The sequence below is a fragment of the Convolutriloba macropyga genome, chromosome 15 (assembly GCF_964194025.1).
Source record: "Convolutriloba macropyga chromosome 15, txConMacr16.3, whole genome shotgun sequence".
In the NCBI taxonomy this organism is placed as follows: Eukaryota; Metazoa; Xenacoelomorpha; order Acoela; family Convolutidae; genus Convolutriloba; species Convolutriloba macropyga.
In genome coordinates this window covers 30,299,876-30,321,247 of record NC_134482.1, presented here as the reverse complement: position 1 = coordinate 30,321,247, position 21,372 = coordinate 30,299,876, and the positions used below count along the sequence as shown (strand labels likewise).

The following is a 21,372-nucleotide window of genomic DNA, read 5'->3' as shown; positions in this document are numbered from 1 at the left end:
AATCCATCAAAATTTCTTCAATTGCTTAGCCTTAGTTTCAAGTCACGTTGCCTCTTTTCGCAACCCAAATTATTTAACAATTGGGTGATGGCATTAATGCGACGTTTGACGGTGCATTCCATCGTAGTCTCCTTCTTACAAGTTGGATCATTTTATGCTGACAAAGACGCGGCAACTTTTGCTTCAAAGTCATTTCTGTACAAAAATAACCATTGAGGCAACAGAAAATTTGAATTCAGCCTGAAAGGTCAATTTCTTAAGCTAAGCTATCCGCGCTATGAGTGTTTCAATGATCACGACAACAAGGTCTTAAATTTGAAATTTCTAATGAAAGAAAATGAAAATATCCCCAAATTGTTGCAGAGATTGTGACGATTTGATGGACCGTATCAATGACAAGGATAATTCGTTGGTAGTGGGATACTACGGCAGTGACTCGAATGGCAACAACATTCTAAGTCAGAAACACAGTGGGTTCCAGAGTGACATCAACAACTTTGTAGATGCTGCAAAGCAATTAGAGAACAGAGCACGTAAGTTGTTGCCCTTGATTGGCGGGGTTTTTTAAATTGTAAACATCAATTTAATAACGAGTTGTTTTTCTACCCCCACCCCGAAGGTATAGCAAGTCTTAATCTGCTGTTACCAATACTTAATCACTACTACTGAGCAAGATTTCAGTGATATCGATTTTTTTTCCGTCACTTGAAATTTGAAGTAAACATTGCTTAAAAATTAAGCAGCCATAGTCGAGACCAAAAGCTGTTCTAATGAGATCTTGCAATAACTTTTTACGAAGTTGAAATAGCGAGATTGTGTAAAAGTCTCCGGAGAGTTAATAAGGTCTTGTAAGAATCCTACAAGAATGTTGCAAGACCTTAGAAGATGAAGCTTTTTCTGTGACTTAAAAAGATAAATCAAACAAGGAGGCTCGGTAATGTGCGTTTGCACAAAATGTTCCGACAACGCTCATGTTTTTGACTTAATTCTCTACCAAACGAGGAAGAGAAGAAACTTCCAAAAATACACATAGTCTTCGAACATATTAGGTTGATAAGTAATTTGTCTTATGTGCAAACCATTGAACGAATAAATTACTGCGAATTGGAGAGCCGATAAAAACTGTTATTATTAAAACTAGCAGACAAGACAGGCAACAGAAAACAATAAAACATCAGTTCATGTCTAACTCGAAATCCATTTTGTTTTTCACAAAAATCACTAACAAAATCAAAACACGTCTGGTAAAACTTAAACTGAAAATTGAACTTGTATGTCGCATCAAAGCAGATGTGACCTTTCGTTAATGAGACTTTGTAACAAGTCAAGAACAACAAGAAAATATGGGGGCAAAGTCAACCATCAGCGTCAGCTATAAATGCTAGATGGAGTCTTATTCAACTTCTTGGGAGCCGTTGGGAGCATTTCTTAGTGAGGCAATGATTTAAATAATACCTCCTTGGAGAACCAATGATACTTGCCTAAATTTTTCCTAAAAAAATTAATGAAAACAAATCAAATCACAAAAGATTTATGAAATCTCAAAAAACGGAGCCACAACACCTCTCGTGAAAACATGGAAAAACGTTTTTCCCCTAAAGCAATTTGTGAGCTGTGTTTTCATTAGAGACTATGAAACAAGTATTAAAAAATGAGATGAAAAAACGCCGAATTTAAAAAAAATTGATTTTCTAACTCAAATTTTCTTAACAATTTCAGAACTAAATTCGTAGCTATTCCAATTCGGGAAAAAATTTAATTTGTACGAGGCCAATTGTACCTCAAATTGGTTGATAGTAAGTCCTAAGATAACAAGGTAAGAACCAAAACTCCACAAAACAAACAATGTTAAAAAAACACGTTGTTGAATACTTTAAAATCAAAACCTATCAATTGAACAGGTTTTAAGCGTTTATATGAGGTAATTTTGAACATTGATGTTGCCGCGTTTTAAAAATTTTGTGCAAAAAGACAACAAAAAATTATCAGAAGCAATTACCGGTAACAAAAATGTTTTTTTAAGTCAAAAACCACAACGCGGTATAGCCAAAAAACCATCAGCTTTAACCTTAAAAAAGTTTACAGTTTGATCTTCCAGAAGTAGATGCAAAATGTTATTGATAAGACTACGATACAATTTGTCCAAAAGAAAGAGGTAGAATTCAAAGGTCAGTCAAATTTCTCTAACCAAAAAAATGCAAAGTATTTAATGAATTAGCAATTAAATGAAATCATAGAGAACGATTTTTTATGTCGCTACTGAGGCCTGTTTTTATCTAGAATTTGCGAAAAAGAAAAGCAAGTTCAAGCAAAATTAAAAACCAATTGTTTGTTGCAAGAAAACAGTTCCAAAGCCGTTGAATTTAAACGCTTTTCACATATAAATTCTGAATTAGACTTATTAAAATTGTGATCGGACATGACAACACAAACAACTTCTAAAAGGGTGATGTCTTAAATTAAAATAAAATATTTGGGATTGGTAATATCGAAGCCATGAAGTCAATAATTCAAAAGATTAATCTCTAAAGCTTCATGTTGACAGAATTTCGACAACAGTTGCAAAACTCAAAAGTAAACCAAGTTTTTCTCCAAAAAATTTGTTCAAACAGATGAGAGCCATTAGATGTCAACTGAAAGCATTATACAGATTCAAATTGTAACCACCAATTTAATAACGATTTGCTTTTCTACCCTAACCTTGGAGGTATAGCAAGTCTTAATCTGCGGTTACTAATACTTAATCACTAATACTGGGCAAGATTTCCTTGATATCGATTTTTTTCCGTCACTTGAAATTTGAAGTAAACATTGCTCAAAAAATAAGCCGCTATATTCGAGACCAAAAGCTGTTCTAATGGGATCTTGCGATAGCTTTTTACGAAGTTGAAATAGCGAGATTGTGTAAAAGTCTTCGAAGAGTTAATAAAGTCTTGTACGAATACTACAAAAATGTTGCAAGACCTTAGAAGATGAAATATTTTCTTTGACTTAAAAAATGAATCAAACAAGGAGGCTCGGTAATGTGCGTTTGCACAAAATGTTCCGACCACGCTCATGTTTTTGACTTAATTCTCTACCAAACGAGAAAGGGAAAAAACTTCCGAAAATACACATAGTCTTCTTAGGTTAATAAGTGTTTTGTCTTAAGTGCAAACCATTGAACGAATAAATTATTGCGCATTGGAGAGCCGATGAAACCTGTTATTAAAAAAACTAGCAGACAAGACAGGCAACAAAAAACAATAAAACATCAGTTCATGTCTAACTCGAAATCTATTTTGTTTTTTACAGAAATCACTAACAAAATCAAAACACATCAGGTAAAAATTAAACTGAAAATTGAATTTGTATGTCGCAACAAAGCAGATGTGACCTTTCTTTAATGAAACTTTGTAACAAGTCAACAACAACAAGAAAATATGGGGGCAAAGTCAACCATCAGCGCCACCTATAAGTGCTAGATGGAAACTTATCCAACTTTTTGGGAGCCGTTGGGAGAATTCTTTAGCGAGGCAATAAAATAAATAATACCACCTTAGAGAACCATTGTTTTTTGCCAAACTGTTGCCTAAAAAACTAATGAAAACAAATCAAATCACAAAAGATTTATGAAATCTAAAAAAACGGAGCTAAATCACCTCTCGTGAGAACGTGCAAAAACGTTTTTTTCCCTGAAGCAATATGTGAGTGGTGTTTTTATTAGAGACTATGAAGCAAATAATAAAAAATGAGATCAAAAAACGGCGAATTCAAAAAAAATTGATTTTCAAACTCAAATTTTCTCAACAATTTCAGAACTAATTTCTTACATATTGCAATTCGGGAAAAAATTTTAATTTATTTGAGGCCAATTGTACCTCAAATTGGTTGATAGTAAGTCAGAAGATAACAAATTAAGAACCAAAACTCCACAAACAATGTTACAAAAACACGTTGTTGAATACTTTAAAATCAAAACCTATCAATTGAACAGATTTTGGCCGTTTATTTGAGGTAATTTTGAACATTGATGTTGCCTCGTTTTAAAAAATGTTGGCAAAAAGACAAAAAAGTTATCACAAGCAATTATCGGTAACAAAAATGTTTTTTTTTTAAATCAAAGACCACAACGCGTTATAGCCAAAAAACCATCAGCTGCAATCTTAAAAAAACTTAAAAAAGTTTTTCGTTTGATCTTCTGTAAGTAGATGGGAAATGTTATTGAAAAGACTACGATACAAGTTTTCCAAAGGGAAGAGGTAGAGTTCAAAAGGTCGATCAAATTTTTCTAAACAAAAAAATCAAAGTAATTAATAAATTAGCAATAAAATGAAATCATAGAAAACGATTTTTTATGTCGCTACTGAGGCTTGTCATTATCTAGAATTTGCGAAAAAGAAAAGCAAGTTCAAGCAATATTAAAAACCAATTGTTTGTTGCAAGAAAACAGTTCCAAAGCGGTTGAATTTATACGCTTTTCACATATAAATTCTGAATTAGACTTATTAAAATTGTGATCGCACATGACAACATAAACAACTTCTAAAAGGGTGATGTCTTAAATTAAAATAAAAAATTTGGGATTGGTAATATCGAAGCCATGAGGTCAATAATTCAAAAGATTAATCTCTAAAGCTTCATGTTGACAGAATTTCGACAACAGTTGCAAAACTCAAAAGTAAACCAAGTTTTTCTCCAAAAAATTTGTTCAAACAGATGAGAGCCATTAGATGTCATTTGAAAGCATTATACAGATTCAAATTGTAACCACCAATTTAATAACGATTTGCTTTTCTACCCTAACCTCGGAGGTATAGCAAGTCTTAATCTGCGGTTACTAATGCTTAATCACTAATACTGGGCAAGATTTCCTTGATATCGATTTTTTTCCGTCACTTGAAATTTGAAGTAAACATTGCTCAAAAAATAAGCCGCTATATTCGAGACCAAAAGCTGTTCTAATGGGATCTTGCGATAGCTTTTTACGAAGTTGAAATAGCGAGATTGTGTAAAAGTCTTCGAAGAGTTAATAAAGTCTTGTACGAATACTACAAAAATGTTGCAAGACCTTAGAAGATGAAATATTTTCTTTGACTTAAAAAATGAATCAAACAAGGAGGCTCGGTAATGTGCGTTTGCACAAAATGTTCCGACCACGCTCATGTTTTTGACTTAATTCTCTACCAAACGAGAAAGGGAAAAAACTTCCGAAAATACACATAGTCTTCTTAGGTTAATAAGTGTTTTGTCTTAAGTGCAAACAATTGAAAGAATAAATTATTGCGCATTGGAGAGCCGATGAAACCTGTTATTAAAAAAAACTGGCAGACAAGACAGGCAACAAAAAACAATAAAACATCAGTTCATGTCTAACTCGAAATCTATTTTGTTTTTTACAGAAATCACTAACAAAATCAAAACACATCAGGTAAAAATTAAACTGAAAATTGAACTTGTATGTCGCAACAAAGCAGATGTGACCTTTTTTTAATGAAACTTTGTAACAAGTCAACAACAACAAGAAAATATGGGGGCAAAGTCAACCATCAGCGCCACCTATAAGTGCTAGATGGAAACTTATACAACTTTTTGGGAGCCGTTGGGAGAATTCCTTAGCGAGGCAATAAAATAAATAATACCACCTTAGAGAACCATTGTTTTTTGCCAAACTGTTGCCTAAAAAACTAATGAAAACAAATCAAATCACAAAAGATTTATGAAATCTAAAAAAACGGAGCTAAATCACCTCTCGTGAGAACGTGCAAAAACGTTTTTTTCCCTGAAGCAATATGTGAGTGGTGTTTTTATTAGAGACTATGAAGCAAATAATAAAAAATGAGATCAAAAAACGGCGAATTCAAAAAAAATTGATTTTCAAACTCAAATTTTCTCAACAATTTCAGAACTAATTTCTTACATATTGCAATTCGGGAAAAAATTTTAATTTATTTGAGGCCAATTGTACCTCAAATTGGTTGATAGTAAGTCTGAAGATAACAAATTAAGAACCAAAACTCCACAAACAATGTTACAAAAACACGTTGTTGAATACTTTAAAATCAAAACCTATCAATTGAACAGATTTTGGCCGTTTATTTGAGGTAATTTTGAACATTGATGTTGCTTCGTTTTAAAAATTTTGGCAAAAAGACAAAAAAGTTATCACAAGCAATTATCGGTAACAAAAATGTTTTTTTTTTAAATCAAAGACCACAACGCGTTATAGCCAAAAAACCATCAGCTGCAATCTTAAAAAAACTTAAAAAAGTTTTTCGTTTGATCTTCTGTAAGTAGATGGGAAATGTTATTGAAAAGACTACGATACAAGTTTTCCAAAAGCAAGAGGTAGAGTTCAAAAGGTCGATCAAATTTTTCTAAACAAAAAAATCAAAGTAATTAATAAATTAGCAATAAAATGAAATTATAGAAAATGATTTTTTTGTCAATACTGAGGCTTGTCATTATCCAGAATTTGCAAAAAAGAAAAATAAAAACCGAATTGTTTTTTGCAAGAAAATAGTTCTAAAGCCGTTAAATTCATACGCTTTTCACTTATAAATTCTGTATATCCCTTATCATTAAAATTGTGATCAGAGATGACAACACAAACGACTTCCAAAAAAGGCGATGTCTGAAAGTGAAATAAAAATACTTAGGGTTACAAAACTCACTAACAAAGTCAAAATATATCAGGTAAAAATTAAACTGAATTTGAACTTTTAGCAGATGTGACCTTTCTTTAACGAGACTTTGTATCAAGTCAAGAACGACAAGAAAACATGTGGGGACAAAGTCAACCATCAGCGTCAGCTATAAAAGCTAGATTGAGTCTTATACAATTTCTTGGGAGCCGCTGGGAGCATTCCTTAGCGAGGCAATGAATTAAATAATACCACGTTGGAGAACCAATGATACTTGCCTTACTGTTGCCTAAAAAAACTAATGAAAACAAATCAAATCACAAAAGATTCATGAAATCTAAAAAAAAACGGAGCTAAAACGCCTCTCGTAAAAACGTGCAAAAACGTTTTTTCCCCTGAAGCAATATGTGAGCTGTGTTTTCATTAGAGACTATGAAGCAAATATTGAAAAATGAGATGAAAAATCGCCGAAATTCAAAAAAATTGATTTTCTAACACAATTTTTCTCAACAATTTAAGAACTGAATTCTCAGCTGTTGCATTTTGAGATAAAAATTTAACTTATACGAGGCCAATTGTACCTCAAATTAGTTGATAGTAAGTCTGAAGATAACAAATTAAGAACGAGTAATGGCTTAACCCAAAACACCACAAACAATGTTAAAAAAACACATTGTTGAATACTTTAAAATCAAAACCTATCAATTGAACAGGTTTTAGCTTTTTATATGAGGTAATTTTGAACATTGATGTTGCGTAGTTTTAAAAATTTTATGCAAAAAGACAACAAAAAATTATCACAAGCAATTCCCGGTAACAAAAATGATTTTTCTTTAAAATCAAAAACCACAAAGCGTTATAGCCAAAAAAACCATCAGCTGCAACCTTAAAAAAACTTTAAAAAGTTTACTTTTTGATCTTCCAGAAGTAGAAGGGAACTGTTATTGATGAGACAATGATACGAGTTGTCCAAAAGAAAGAGGTTGAGTTCAAAAGGCGGATCAATTTTTTGAAACAAAAGAATTCAAATTAATTCATAAATTAGCAATAAAATGAATTCAATGAAAACGATTTTTTATGTCACTACTGTCATATCCACAATTTGCAAAAAGGAAGAAAAACAAGTTCAAGCAAAACTAAAAACCCAATTGTTTTTTTGCAAGAAAACAGTTCCAAAGCCGTTAAATTGATACGCTTTTCACTTATAAATTCTGATTAAGACTTATCATTAAAATTGTGATCGGATATGACAACACAAACAACTTCCAAAAGGATTATGTCTTAAATTAAAATAAAGTATTTAGGATTGGTAATATCGGAGCCATGAAGTCAATAATTCAAAAGATTAATCTCTAAAGCTTCATGTTGACAGAATTTTGACAACAGTGGCAAAACTCAGATCTCTAGTAAACAAAGGTTTTCTCCAAAAAATATGTTCAGATAGATAAGAGCCATTATATGGCCACTGAAAGCATTATATAGAATCAAATACAGCCTTTTCGGAAAAAAAACTAGGTCTTCATATTTTGATACTTAGTCCTGAGACTGCAACAAGGACAAAAAACGAGCGCAAAACACAATAATTCATCTCGATTTTGAATGAAACCATTAAATTCTCCGTGAAAACATTATATATGATCACGGGTCCTCTCTTTGAAAATAGTGGATAGTTAGTTGTTCAATTCTGATTGAAAAATTTTTGGATTATAATAAAAACAGAAAAAAAGATAAAAATTGCTAAATTAGTTTTTAAAAAAGACATTGCCTCGAAGGAATCATAATTTTTTTTGCCAAGAACCAAAAAGAGATCAAAATTAGCCTTGATATTGCAAAGCGTTCAATAATAACAGTTTTTACCTCCATTTGAAATCAAACTTGTTACTTTACCAACATTTAATTAATATATCGTATTTGAAAGATTCATTTTGCATAATGTTTGTTATAAGTTAGCAAAAAAATCATCAAAATTTTTATTCCAGAATCTTTTTGAAATAGCCTTATTTTGAGTTGTTTGAAACACCTATCGGCAATTTGAGGTCTTTGCCTTCGGCAAATTTGAAAAAAAAGTGGTCCGAAGAAACACTTCGTTGATGAACATTGATGAAAAAGGCTAAATTTGGAAAATAATAATCAATTTTAGGCTAAAATTGCGAATCAAAAGAGTCAACAGTCCTCCTTTGGGTCTTTAGGTGAAACCAAATGCACTTTTGTTTACAAAATTGAATAAGTTTAAGCAAATTTAACGAAAATTGAGCAAAAAGTTTTCATTTTCAGAATTCTGAACAAAAACAACGAATATCATTTATATCATTCCATTGCTCACAAATCTTTGAACTTCTATAACTGCATAGAAAGAGTAAAACACAAAAAAAATTTTATTTCCACAATCTACGCTGTACGGGTTTTCTAATGATGCCAATCACAACTCTCTATGATTAAAATACATCTCTCAGCAAGAATTGACTGAACAAAAAGCCCATTCGAGTACATAGTTTCGCCCTCCACTAAAGTGGTTTGGAACAACTGGAAGCTTTTAAATGTTATTTTAGTTATTAGGAAGAAAACGAGAAAATTATTAGTTTAAATTTATGATTGGATTTCATACTTAAAATATTATTAATGATTGCTTGGATGATTTGTAAATAATATACTTTGTTTCAAGAATTTTTAACCTTTTGGTTATAATCTAATTTGATTCTTTGGGAAAAATAATGTTTTTCGCAGAGCGTTTGGCGGAAATCCACCCCGAAAGTAAAGACGAGATCAACCAGAAGCTGGACAAGATTGCAGACCAGCTGAACAACCTGCAGAAAAAGAGTGACGACCATGGAGCCAAATTGAACGAAATGAGCAACTACTTCAAGTTTGACGAGGAGTTCAAAGAGGCCACCAATTGGATAGATGGGATGAAGGAATTAATTGAAGGGGTATGTATACAGAGCCAACCCTTTCACAAGATGGAGTCTTAGATCCAAAAGAGGTATGGGTCAAACCGACTTGATGTGCAGCAGGGGGGGGGGGGGTGTTTCTCGACTACAACTCTTGCTCTTGTTCATAGTTTATACTAAGATTTCGTCTTTCTTCTGATCCATACCAACTTCCAATTTGCTTTCTCTGACCATAACCTAGATTAATTCTGTGTGTTTTGACCCTATAGTAAAATAAGAACATGTTATCATCAAACATCAATGTGTTTTTGACAAAACTTCTTGATTTTGTTTTCTTGGTTTATTTTATCGTTTTGGAGGTGCATTTGCTACTTAAAACACGATCTTATATATGTGGCAGCTTTTGGCTTGAGCATACATATATGACTGAAATCATGAGCTTTTATTTGACTGAAATTTCGGACATCATTTTTTAAGAGATCTAGTTTCTCAATTATTGCTGACGCATATCCCAAACGTTGTTCACCCTATTCAAATTATGCTTAACTTTCTCCCCTCTTGTCCTATCTGATTAATTTCTCCCAGGATCTGGCGAATGACGTGAACTCAGCCCAGGCCCAGTTAGAGAGACACCAGGACTTGATGCACGAGATGGAAGCCAGAGGACCTCAGATCAGAAGGATCACTGGGTTCCTAGGAGTACTGAAGAACCACCCCAATTACCTGTCCATCAAACACAGGGTGGAGAGCATCGATTATGGACTATCAGATTTGCAGCAGTAAGGAACCTGAATGTTATAACTTTCTTATATGTATACTCTCTCTGTATACTCTCTTATAACTTTATTTTAGACCTGTTGGATAATTTGGTATTTTGAAATTACAATATAAACAGCGCGCAACAGATAATTATTCCGCGAAACGCAATTTTAATCCCTCTATCTGTTCACCTAGATTCAGGCTCCAAGATGTCTCAGTGGAAAACCCCTATATCGAACAATTTTGAGACGCGTGCACACGCAGTCACACACACACACAAACACAAACACACACACACACACACACACATATATATATATATATATATATATATATATATATATATATATATATGTATATCTATATATATATATATATATATATATATATATATATATATATATATATCGGCGGGTATTTAGGCCGAAATTCAAGACCTAAATTCAAGGCCTAAGTTCAAAAAAGACAGTTGAGACCTAAATGCAGCAATTTTCCCTTGTTTTGTCCATTTTCTTTAGGTTTTTATTATTGTGGTTATTTTAAAGCTCAGTCATACTTTTTATGGTTATTATGCTATCAAAAATGTCTTTGAATGTTAAATTTTAACCAGATTTAATGCTTTTTTCGCATAATTTTTCATTTTTTTTTTGTAATTAGTTGAAAGTTTTCAATTTCCTGCAACTTTATAGGACAAAAAATCATTTTAAGGACGCAAAATGCAATATTGAAATGTTTTTAGCCACAGAAAATTGATTTTGACAATCTGGATATCATTAAGAATTGCAACTTTGAAATAATTTTTTGCTAATGTTTGCTTGTTTTCAATTTTTTAAACAAAATACTACATTTTTCTGGTTTTAATTACTTTTTTTTGATCAATGAAACACTTCTCAGACAGCAAATCGGTTTCATGGATAACTTATAATGACACACATAATTTTCTGAGGATATAATCATCACAAATTTCAGAACCTTTAAAAATATTTTCTTTTTTCAATTTTTCATTGGTTTTTCAACTGCAATTTCTTAACGTGATTTTTTTTAGAGAAAACTGCCAGTTGATCAGTAGCCTATTTTGCTTAAGTGTTCTCGGATAATTTGCTTAGCAACACAAAAAATCTTTCTGAGGACATTAACACTAATACTTTTAAGAAAGTTCAAAAAAACTAGCTTTTACAAAAGTACTTCTGTGGTTTTTCCTTCTGCTTGTGGTTTCGTTCCAGAAGAATATGTATGAAATGCCAATTTATTTTGATTTTTTTTTCGATTTTTTAATTAAAATTATTGATTCTTGTTACCTTAGCAACCAGAGAATCTAAGATACAGACTCGATAATTCTTAATTTGGGTAAAATTTGTTTTTTGGCTTGTTTTATCCAATTGTTCTGTTATTCAGTTGGGGAGTTGTTGAAGTTTCTGTTTATTTTTTTAAGTTATAATTCAGGACTTGCCTGCTTTATTTTTTTATTTCGTAGTCACGATTTTTGTCACATCATCATATAGCGTTTGTCACAATCACTTCAATTCTGTCTATTGTTCTTTGGTTCATGCAATTTCAACTCAACTGCGTGCGTGACGTCACTAAGTTCACTCTCAGCGGAGAGATATATTTTTTGCACATTTGCTCGATGAAGTTTTTGGTCACACGTGACTTACCTCACTCTCAAAAATGTCTTCCCCGCTCTGAAGTTGACTTTTCTTTACTTTTATTCAAAGAGATAAGGTCAAATGACTGCGTGTCACTCTAATTGAAGAATATTTGAGTGCAGCTAATAGAAGCAGCAATAAATTAAACAGATTCTTAATCCAAATGTAACATATCAGCATTTCAAAAAACCTTTTACTATTCTTTTACTGTTTTTTGAGATTGTAGATCTACAAAGCTATTGCGGATATTATTGGCATTCTGTACCAGCTATATTTTAATACATTTGAACCCATCTGATTTCAGTAAATTCGAGGAACGCGAGGACTTGTTGGAGAAGAACGTGGATTATCAATCAATGAACAAAGAGTTTATAATGAACGAGCAGTGGATGAAGGACAGGGAACATAAACTAGAGGATGTAAGGACACAGCAGTCTGTTTATTCCTGCTAAAAGTATTAAAAAAACACGTCAACAGAAAATTGTTGTGTGATATTGTCTCATAGGCTAGGAAAGGAAAAGCGAAAAGTAAAAAAAAAACCTGTTTGCTAAGCATCAGAAAATACTATGAAATTATTGGTTTTCTGATTTTTATTTTCATTTGTTTCCGCCTGTAACTTAATCACGGCTGAAAACAGCATAATAGTTCGGTAAAACAAGAAAAGATCTGCTTTTCTTTTATAAACGTCATGCAAAACCTTGAACAATATCAAATTTTTTAAATAAAATTGGGTAGCTTGCGTACCCTAGTATGTTTTGAAACAAAATACTGAAGAACTTACAATTTTCAAGGACCATAAACTTATTCATTATTCTCTTAACATCTAAACAAAATCTTATAGTTTTCAATTTATATATACTTGATCCTACTAAAATCTTTCAAGAAATGAATTGTTCTTAAGAAAATAAGACTTCTAATGACCAGAAAAGATTTCTACAACATTATTAAAAATGGAAATATAGCGATCAGCCAATTATTACACATTTTCATTAAAAATTCATGAGATTTTCCACTAAAAATTGCTGAAAATGAAAAACTTGAACTAAATGTTGTGACCAAAAAAATCTTAGCACCAGTTTATTAAAATGTGCTTTCATTAAATAAAATAATCATTTCAGAAATGAAATCTTTGAAGCAAATTTTTACCAGCAGAGCACAAGACAACCAGAAGAGATTTCTCTGTTAAAAAACATTCAATAAAATTTTAGAGGCAATTTGAGGTCAATTAAACAAAAATATTTAGAATAAAAAAATGAACAGAACGAAGGAAATAGAAATTTTAAATTATTAACTTTTATAACATTAAGACGTGGTGTCAATTTTTGCTTAAGAAAAGATGACAGTTTGAGCAATTGATAAAATTTGTTGTTACGAAGAGATCAAGGAGTATTATCGAACGATGCACTTTTTCTTTATTTAAGGAAGCAAACGATGGGATACAGGCTTTTAAGAGTCCAGAAGAGCGGAGTCTCTGTTAACCAGTGAAATGAACACCTGTTTTGACTCTTCAAAACCATAGTCATTCGCCAATCTATAAATTGCAAATTCTGAAAATTTATTGCAAAAATAGATATCCTACAGAATGTTAAACATCAATAGAATAATTCAAAATCTTACAAACATATAAATATTCTTTAAACATCACAAACTGGTTTCTTTGCACTTTTACTCTACTTGGTTGTGGTTGATATCTAAAAAGAAACTAAGAACAAGTGTTTTTTCAAGCTGTCCAACAATTAATGTTTTTTTAAGCTCTCCAACAATTTTATTCAAGTTTTGCAAGCATGAGAATTTTATGTAAATCTTGCTTCAAAAGAAGTGGTGAAATTGCTCCAATAAAATAAAAACTTGTTCATTTTATTTTTGAACGTTTGATAATTGTGGAAATGAAGTTGAGTTGTCTGCAGACTAGCATTGAGATCTCAGTAAAATAGTTAGTATAACAGTATAATAGTAGAGTAAAACATGAAAGATCTGCCATTTTTTCATATATAAACGTCTTGCAAAACCTTGAACTGTATTAAATTTTTAAATAAAATTCGATAGCTTGCTTTCCCTGTATTTTTTAAAACAAAGTTGAGAAGAACTTACAATCTTTGAGGGTCATAAATTTACGCATTGATCTCGTAACATCTAAAAGAAATCTTATAGTTTTCATTTTATTTTGGACTTGAGCCTTCAAAAATTGATCATGAGTTGAATTTTTCTTTAAAAAATAAGACTTCTAATAGGACGAGAAAAGAATTCTTCTAAACAGATATATATTTTTCAAATTTTACAAACTGGTTTTTTGCAAATGTTCTTCCCAGTTTAGTTGAGGCTGATTTCTAAGAAAAACCCTGAAAACCCTATAAACAAATGTTGGATCCAAAAATAAAGGTCTGTAAAATTTCAAGCTCGCCAACATTGACAACTTTTTGTAAATCGTGCTCCGAAAAAGTGCTGAAAGTGCTCCGAAGAAGTGAAAAAAGACTCATTTTAATTTTGAACGTCTGATAAGTGAGATTTCAATGAATTTGAAACGTTAAGCATCCAAAACTTAGACACATGGATCTAAACACAAAAATAAAAAATAATTTTTTTTTCTAATACGTGTATCTGATGGCAATATGTTTTGAGCTTCCCATCAGTCATCTAAATGCGTTGAAACTTGCAGGATTTTTGTTGCATTTTAAAATAACTGGTACAAATTCTTGCTACAACAAGGACCGATTGAATCGGAATCAAAAATTGTGTGATGCGTCATAAAACGAAAGCGATCAAAAAGTTATCCATATGGTCACAAACGCGTTGAATGAAACTTTCCAATAACAGAACTCTTTTAAAGAATTCTATGAATGGGATTCTTAAAGCATTCCACGTTTGAAGTATGCTTTAGTTTGTTGAACGCGTTCTTTGTCTTACAGACTTTATTAGGGACCTCAAACTACCATTTTAGTCCTTGTTGATTTAAGTAAACGCAATATAACTGGAAACTGTAAATGAGTTTTTAGCAAATGAAATACACATTCAATCATATGAATGTACTTAAAATCTTATCAGCTCCATCACTTAATCACTTAAAAAACTCTAAGGCAAAATTTTTACCCTGCAAGATCCGATAACAATTTGGCAATTAGGATTACCTGTTCAGGTCTAAGAGATTTTAAATTTTTAGTATCGGGGAGCATCCTTTGATATCTCTAAATTTTCTCTCATTCAGTTTTTTTGGTTTTCTCTTGTTGTTTCTTTGGTGATTATTTCGAGTTTTCAATTCTCTTTGCTAGGAAACTGATTCGGCGGGTGCGCGCGAGGACATAGACAAATTGGTCAACTTCCAAGAGACCAAGATCATCGAGACCCTCACAATGATAGAGGAACTGTTCCGCTTAGGATTCAGGGTGCCAGACTTGGAAGCCAAGAAGGCACAGCTCCAGTCCAGGTAAATGAGTGTTGTAATCAACATGACCTTGACAGTTGACTACCCGCAACAGCACAACAATCATAAAAACACAAAGGGGACACATGTGCTTTTTACCATCACATGTTGCTACACATGTGATGGTTACATGCTTCATTTCAAGCTCTGATTATACCATACATTAGTCACTCTATTTTTCGCTAACTGACCACTTAGATTCGGTAGCAAGTCTTATTTAACATACAGCAAAAAGGCACAGAAAGTATTACATTATGAACCTGCAATGGCCATTAATTATGCTGTTCTTTAATCCCTGAAGTTCTAATGGGTATATAAAGTTAGAGGCTATTGAGCAATAAAACTAATAAAGCGATTTTTTTAAAATACAATTTTTTGAAGCAGAAATAACTTTATTAGTTCATGACAGGAAAAGTTCAAAAAGTTACAGCCCCGGACTGAACGGCAAGTCAATATCAGTACTGGGCACGTCAAATTGCAAGTCTTATATCAGCATTGATTCAGATCTATGATCATGTCACTTTTTACACTTGTCAGTATAAATGCAAGTCTTGGCCTAGACGTGCAAGTCTAAATGCAAGTCTTGGCCAAGACTTGGCACGTCTAAAAATCGTCAAAAATAGCCGAAAAAAACGTCAGAAATGGCGATTATTGATATAAATTTTGGGGTAAACGCAACGAGGAATTTCGGGTCGAAAAAACTCAAACTTTAAAAGACGCTGACTTGTAGTAAATACTTTTAACCCTTGTGGGTAGGTTTAATGTTTTGCCTCAGGTGGGTAGAGGTTAGAGGCAAACTTCTGAAGAGGAAAGAGGAGATTCTACACGAGAGGTCTGTTGTGGCGACCATCGAGGACTTGGACGAGTTGCAGAACTGGATAGACATGCGGATTCCAGCGGCCGAGGACACCGACTCTCTTCAACAGTCTAGCCACATCCAGGTAAGATACTTATATGAATGAAAAAAAAAACTGAGAAAATAATTCTAAACATAAAATATTTTTAAAAAGTGTAATATTTTGTTGGATGAACCAAAGCTTAAACTTGTTTGACTTCGAAAAGGTAATATGGAATTGTTCAGTTTGTTAAAAGTGTTGCTCTTGTTGAATCTAACCCAGGTCGAGGTGTGCGTTAATGATCAGACAATTAAAAACGCACAGGGAGGGGGAGGGGGTTGGTTAAAGTGCGTTTTTGATAACATGGACGAGCGCCATATTAAAGTCTACCTACTTGAACGAGCTTCCAAGTCAAAGTATGCCTAAAGACTGATCATTAACGAGCTAAATTCTGATCAATAACGAGCTCAATTCTGATCTTTTTGCTAAAATATATTGTTTCATATCGTTATATTGTTTAATGTCTTGTAATACCCAAATTGACCTACACTGCTTTCTGGCTCTGTCTGTAAAAAACTTGTCTCGTAAAGTTGCAATCAAAACAAACTATATCTTGAGCTCTTGCTCGAATCTTCCAGAATTTTTGCAAAAAGTTTTGACAAAATAAATAGCCTCCGATCTTGTTGGCAGAGACCAGGATCCAAGTGTGCGTGAATATAGGCGCATAGTCTTGAAAGAAATGCGCTACATGCGAGGAAGCCCTTTGTGCAAATTTGAAAAAAATTTCAGGTAACTGTCAATGCATTCCATAAAAGTATTCAGCACATTTTCAACAGTTTTTCTACATAAATTTGTACTTCGAAAAACTGAAGATTATTTCATTCAGCAATTTTCATACATGATTTCTTTATAATTCTTACAAAATGTCAGCACAATCATTACATAAGTTTAACACATACAATTATTAACACGCAGCATATGTTACATATCTTTGTACAACTTTTTGAAATATCACTTTGATAGATTCTTCTCTTCAACGACGTCAATATTCGAAAATTTCAGCACAGTTCTTACATATATTCAACACTTTCAAAAACTTATAAACTAAAATACATAATCAATTAATTTTTGCACTTCCGAACCTATAAAAATTTCCCGCATATTTTTAGGATTTGAACCAGCTTTGAGCAAGTCATGTATTTTTGTCTGCCACGAAAATGTAGAACTGTTGTATTAGAAGAATTGAATGTAGGAAAAATGTTTTAAAAAAATTGCTGAAAGTGTGCAAATGGTGTGAGAGAATTGACAAAAACTATATTTTTCAGCTGATAAATTTTAGATAATTGTCAGTCTAATATGTTAACAGTCGACTAATTTGTAAAAAGATCAGAAGATTAAAGGGAGCCCGAATTTCGTTACTCATGTACATGGATAACGTAAACAACGTCAAAAATTTTTAGCATCTATTCTTTAAAAAAAATTTTTCAACTTACCTAATTTGTGTTTCGAGACATTATTAAGTGATCACTTGAGACCTTTGATCGAGAAAGTTTTTTGGGAGCCTTGATTTGTGTAAAAGCAGTACTAACTTGCTCTTAATCCGCAGTTGTTTTTGCTATAAGCTTTTGTGCAATTAATACTCGATTAGGTTTTCTTTCGCTTCGGTCTGATTGGCACGTTTCAACTGTTGTTGAAAATAGAGATTACTACTGTCCACACGCTATGTGACTCTACTCCTAAAATACGACGGTGAATAACATCCAGGTTGAGGTGCCAGAAGGAAGCAAGTATGTCCAGACAGTTCCAGATGGAAAGTGCCTATATCCAGACTTTCGTGCGTTCACCAGGTTTTCGTACATTCATGTCCAGACCTTCGTGCCTTCATCAGACTTTCGTGCGTTCACCCGATTTTCGTGGATTCATGTCCAGACTTTTGTGCGTTTGCCGAAAATTTCTGCATTTATGTCCAGACTTTCGTGCGTTCCCCAGATTTTCTTGCGTTCCCCAGATTTTCTTGCGTTCACCAGGTTTTCGTGCGTTTATGCGATGATCCAGTTTTTGTCCTTTCAACTCAGACGTAAAAAAATTATTATTTGCTCTTTAAAAAATTGAAAGTTGGTCAGGTTGAGGAGTTTTCCTAATTGACTTAAAATTTCGACAAAAAAGATGGTATTTTGGAAGTAATTTTGCGAATTGAAAAATGGCACCGTAGTGTTATGTGGGTAATTTTGTACGAGTTTCCGCTCTTTCTTTTCAGCGGCTGTCACCGCATCTCTTAAGCAATTTTTAAAAATTGTATGTAGGGCTGTGAGAAACAGACAAAATCCATTTTGCCACTGAAGAAAATTTAATGCATTTCTGTTGGGTTTAGAGGCGATTTGAGAAGCAGAAAGCATTTGATGCCGAGATAGATGCCAATAAGGACAGAGTTCAGTCATTCGAGGATCTTGTCACGGGTAAGATACCTTAAAATTTTTAATATACCCAAAGCTGCAACCAAATTCTTCTTTAAAATGACTACATATATTTGGGAGTATCCAGTTAAATAAGGAAATATCTCAAAATCTTAAGGCCAAATGACCTACCCTCTAAAACTTGTCAGAGGAGTCTGATTTTGTATACAAGCTCTGCAGAAGCAGTTATTCGCACCTTTGCGGTGCGGATAGTTATAGTTAATTAATTAGAGATTTGAAAGAGAAAGGTGGTTGTCTTCGCCTAGTTAACGAGACTTGGTGAAGTCGGAAAATGATGTAATTTTTTATGTTCCAGTGAAACTTGACAGCAAAAAGACAACTGAAGAGCAAAAACAGGTGCTTCAAGAGAAGATCAGGAAGATCACTGAATCTTTTCACTACCTGGTCCAGATCACCATAACAAAAACTGCCAAACTGAAAGAGGCAAACAGGCAGAGATTGTACTACACTGCTTATGAAGATTTCAAGTTCTGGCTCAGCTCGGTTGAGGCCCAGTTTGGGGATACGAGTTATGGCAACGATTTAGGTATGTAATGCTTAGGTTCACACTTCGCCATGGAAACTAGCGAGATTGCAAATGTCTTTTCATAGGTCAAGCTAAAGTCTTTTTCGAAAGCAAATTTGGTCAAACATGAGGTATTTTAGGGATTCTTTAAAAATCTTATCAATCTTCTTTAAACAATGTTGAATTTTCAAGAAACTCCAGAGTAGCAGTTTTGTGCTAAATGATTTCAACGTTTTTTTTTTCTGCAAATCGCTGTTCATAACACTCATTGCTCCAACAATTGTTCTCAAAGTGCCTTATCTTTATTCTCCGTAACTTTCACTTCGTTCCTTTGAGCAAAAAGAAAAATAGTCTAAAAAGTGGATAAGCAAAATAATACAAATGACACTTAACCTTTTTATAAGATTTCTGCTCAAAAAATGAAGAAAATATCTTTGAAGGCGCTTTCCTGTTAATTTAGTGATATCGGATTTTACGTAAAAAATTTTTTACAATTCAAAGAAATTGAATTGTATTGGGCGCTATCGTTTTGTACGATTCGAAGAGGAGTATTGGTTTTCTATAGGTGTTTTTTTTTGTTTTCTTTTACGGGAAGTAGTTTTGTTTATGTGGCATGTTGGCCTAAACGCGAAAATAAGAAAAGCTGTCATGGTCAACAGTTTTTGCTGAATGAGAGAAGTTTTTTGATTATGGCTTGCAACTAGTTAACGAATTTCCGACTTTGAAAAGTAATTTTGTCAGAATGGAGCATATAGATAACCACTTTTAGCCATTTTTTTTGTGCAATTGGACATTTTTTTTGTTTTTTTTTTGCTTTTTTGTGGAAATAATTTTTGTTTTTTCATTTATTTCCGCATTTTGTTTTTGTTTTTTTATTTTTTTGTGGAAATAACTTTTAGTCGTCTAACAATGCGTGTAAAGGGGCACAAGTTTCACATTTTTTTAGTTGATTTTTGTTTTTTTTTTCATTTTTCCTTTTTTTTGGACCTTTGAGAGGAATTATTTTCCAAAATCAGTGTATATGGCAAATTCCTTTTGATATTTCATACATTCAGTGCCTCCTTCTAACATGACGTATCTTTGTTTCCATAAAGTTTTTATAGATGATAATCCAATTTTGCACATTTTGTCCAGTTTTTCTCCGTTTTTTTTTGCATTTTGGTTTTAATTACTAGAAATAGACACTCAATAACTAATCACTATAAAAAAGTTTTTTGCACCATCAGTTATTTTTATCATTTTTTATTAATAAGAAAGATAGAGTTGTTTTCAAGTAAGTGCAATTTCTATTTTGACATTTTTTTGCAAGTAAGTGCAATTTCTATTTTGACATTTTTTTGCAAATTATTTCGATATTTGTTTTTATATTTATTTTTGCTATTTATTTACTTAATTTTCTTTCTGATTCATGAATTTCTTGCACTTCAACTTGTCTTTTTTTCAATTTAGATTTAACTCTCAAAAATCAACAAGTTTTCATATTGTTTCTATATTGTTATACTGTGCCCATTTTCTCTATCTTCTCGCATATATCCGCCTGGCATTCTCATAAGATTTATAGTTTGATATGCTGTGGTTATATCACTTCTTTAAAAAGTCAAATTTTTTAAGCCTGTTTCTTGGAAATTTTGTTCTTAAACTTTGTTTTATTGCAAATTGTTTTGGTATTTCAAATCTTTGACCTCTGTTTTCACTTCTTTTCTTCGCCCAGGAGGAAGGCTCTTTATTTTTTCAAAACGTCAAATGATAAATAATGGAATTGTTATTTCTTCATTTTTTTTCTGATTGACGAATTTCTTGCGCTTCAATTTGTTTTTTTTTGTCAGTTGAGAATTTTCTTATTGTTTCTATATTATCTAATTCTGTCCAATTCCTCAACCTTCTCGCCTATATCGTTCTGGCATTCTTTTAAGAGTTATAGTTTTATTTGCTGTGGTTATACCATTTGTTTAGAAAATCAATTTTTTTAGACTTTTTCTTGGACTTTTAGATTTTTGTTTCTTTAAATTTTGTTTTATTGCAAATATTTAGGCTGACTATTACTTTCCGCAAATAACTTTTGGGGCTTGGTTTTACTTTTAATATATTTTGTGCCATTGTTTTAATCCGTTGTTTTGCCGTGTTCATGAACAATTTATTTTTTGAAGTAGTTTGATCTCTTTTTTCCTAAGTTATTTCCAACAAAAGAATAAAATCTACTTGTGGTCGTAATTTCTGTAATTT

General features: G+C 32.4%; 1 protein-coding gene across 1 annotated transcript in view; it reads left to right on the top strand.

The window, feature by feature from the left end:
* The window catches only part of LOC142354145 (spectrin alpha chain, non-erythrocytic 1-like), a 201,999-nt gene that overhangs the window by 124,773 nt on the left and 55,854 nt on the right, over positions 1-21,372 (top strand). Inside the window, exons 20-27 of the mRNA XM_075406411.1 lie at positions 364-533; positions 9,348-9,550; positions 10,097-10,290; positions 12,221-12,335; positions 15,183-15,337; positions 16,110-16,275; positions 18,542-18,626; positions 18,940-19,170. Coding sequence (XP_075262526.1) covers positions 364-533; positions 9,348-9,550; positions 10,097-10,290; positions 12,221-12,335; positions 15,183-15,337; positions 16,110-16,275; positions 18,542-18,626; positions 18,940-19,170 — 1,319 coding nt within the window. The remainder of the gene's footprint in view (positions 1-363; positions 534-9,347; positions 9,551-10,096; positions 10,291-12,220; positions 12,336-15,182; positions 15,338-16,109; positions 16,276-18,541; positions 18,627-18,939; positions 19,171-21,372) is intronic.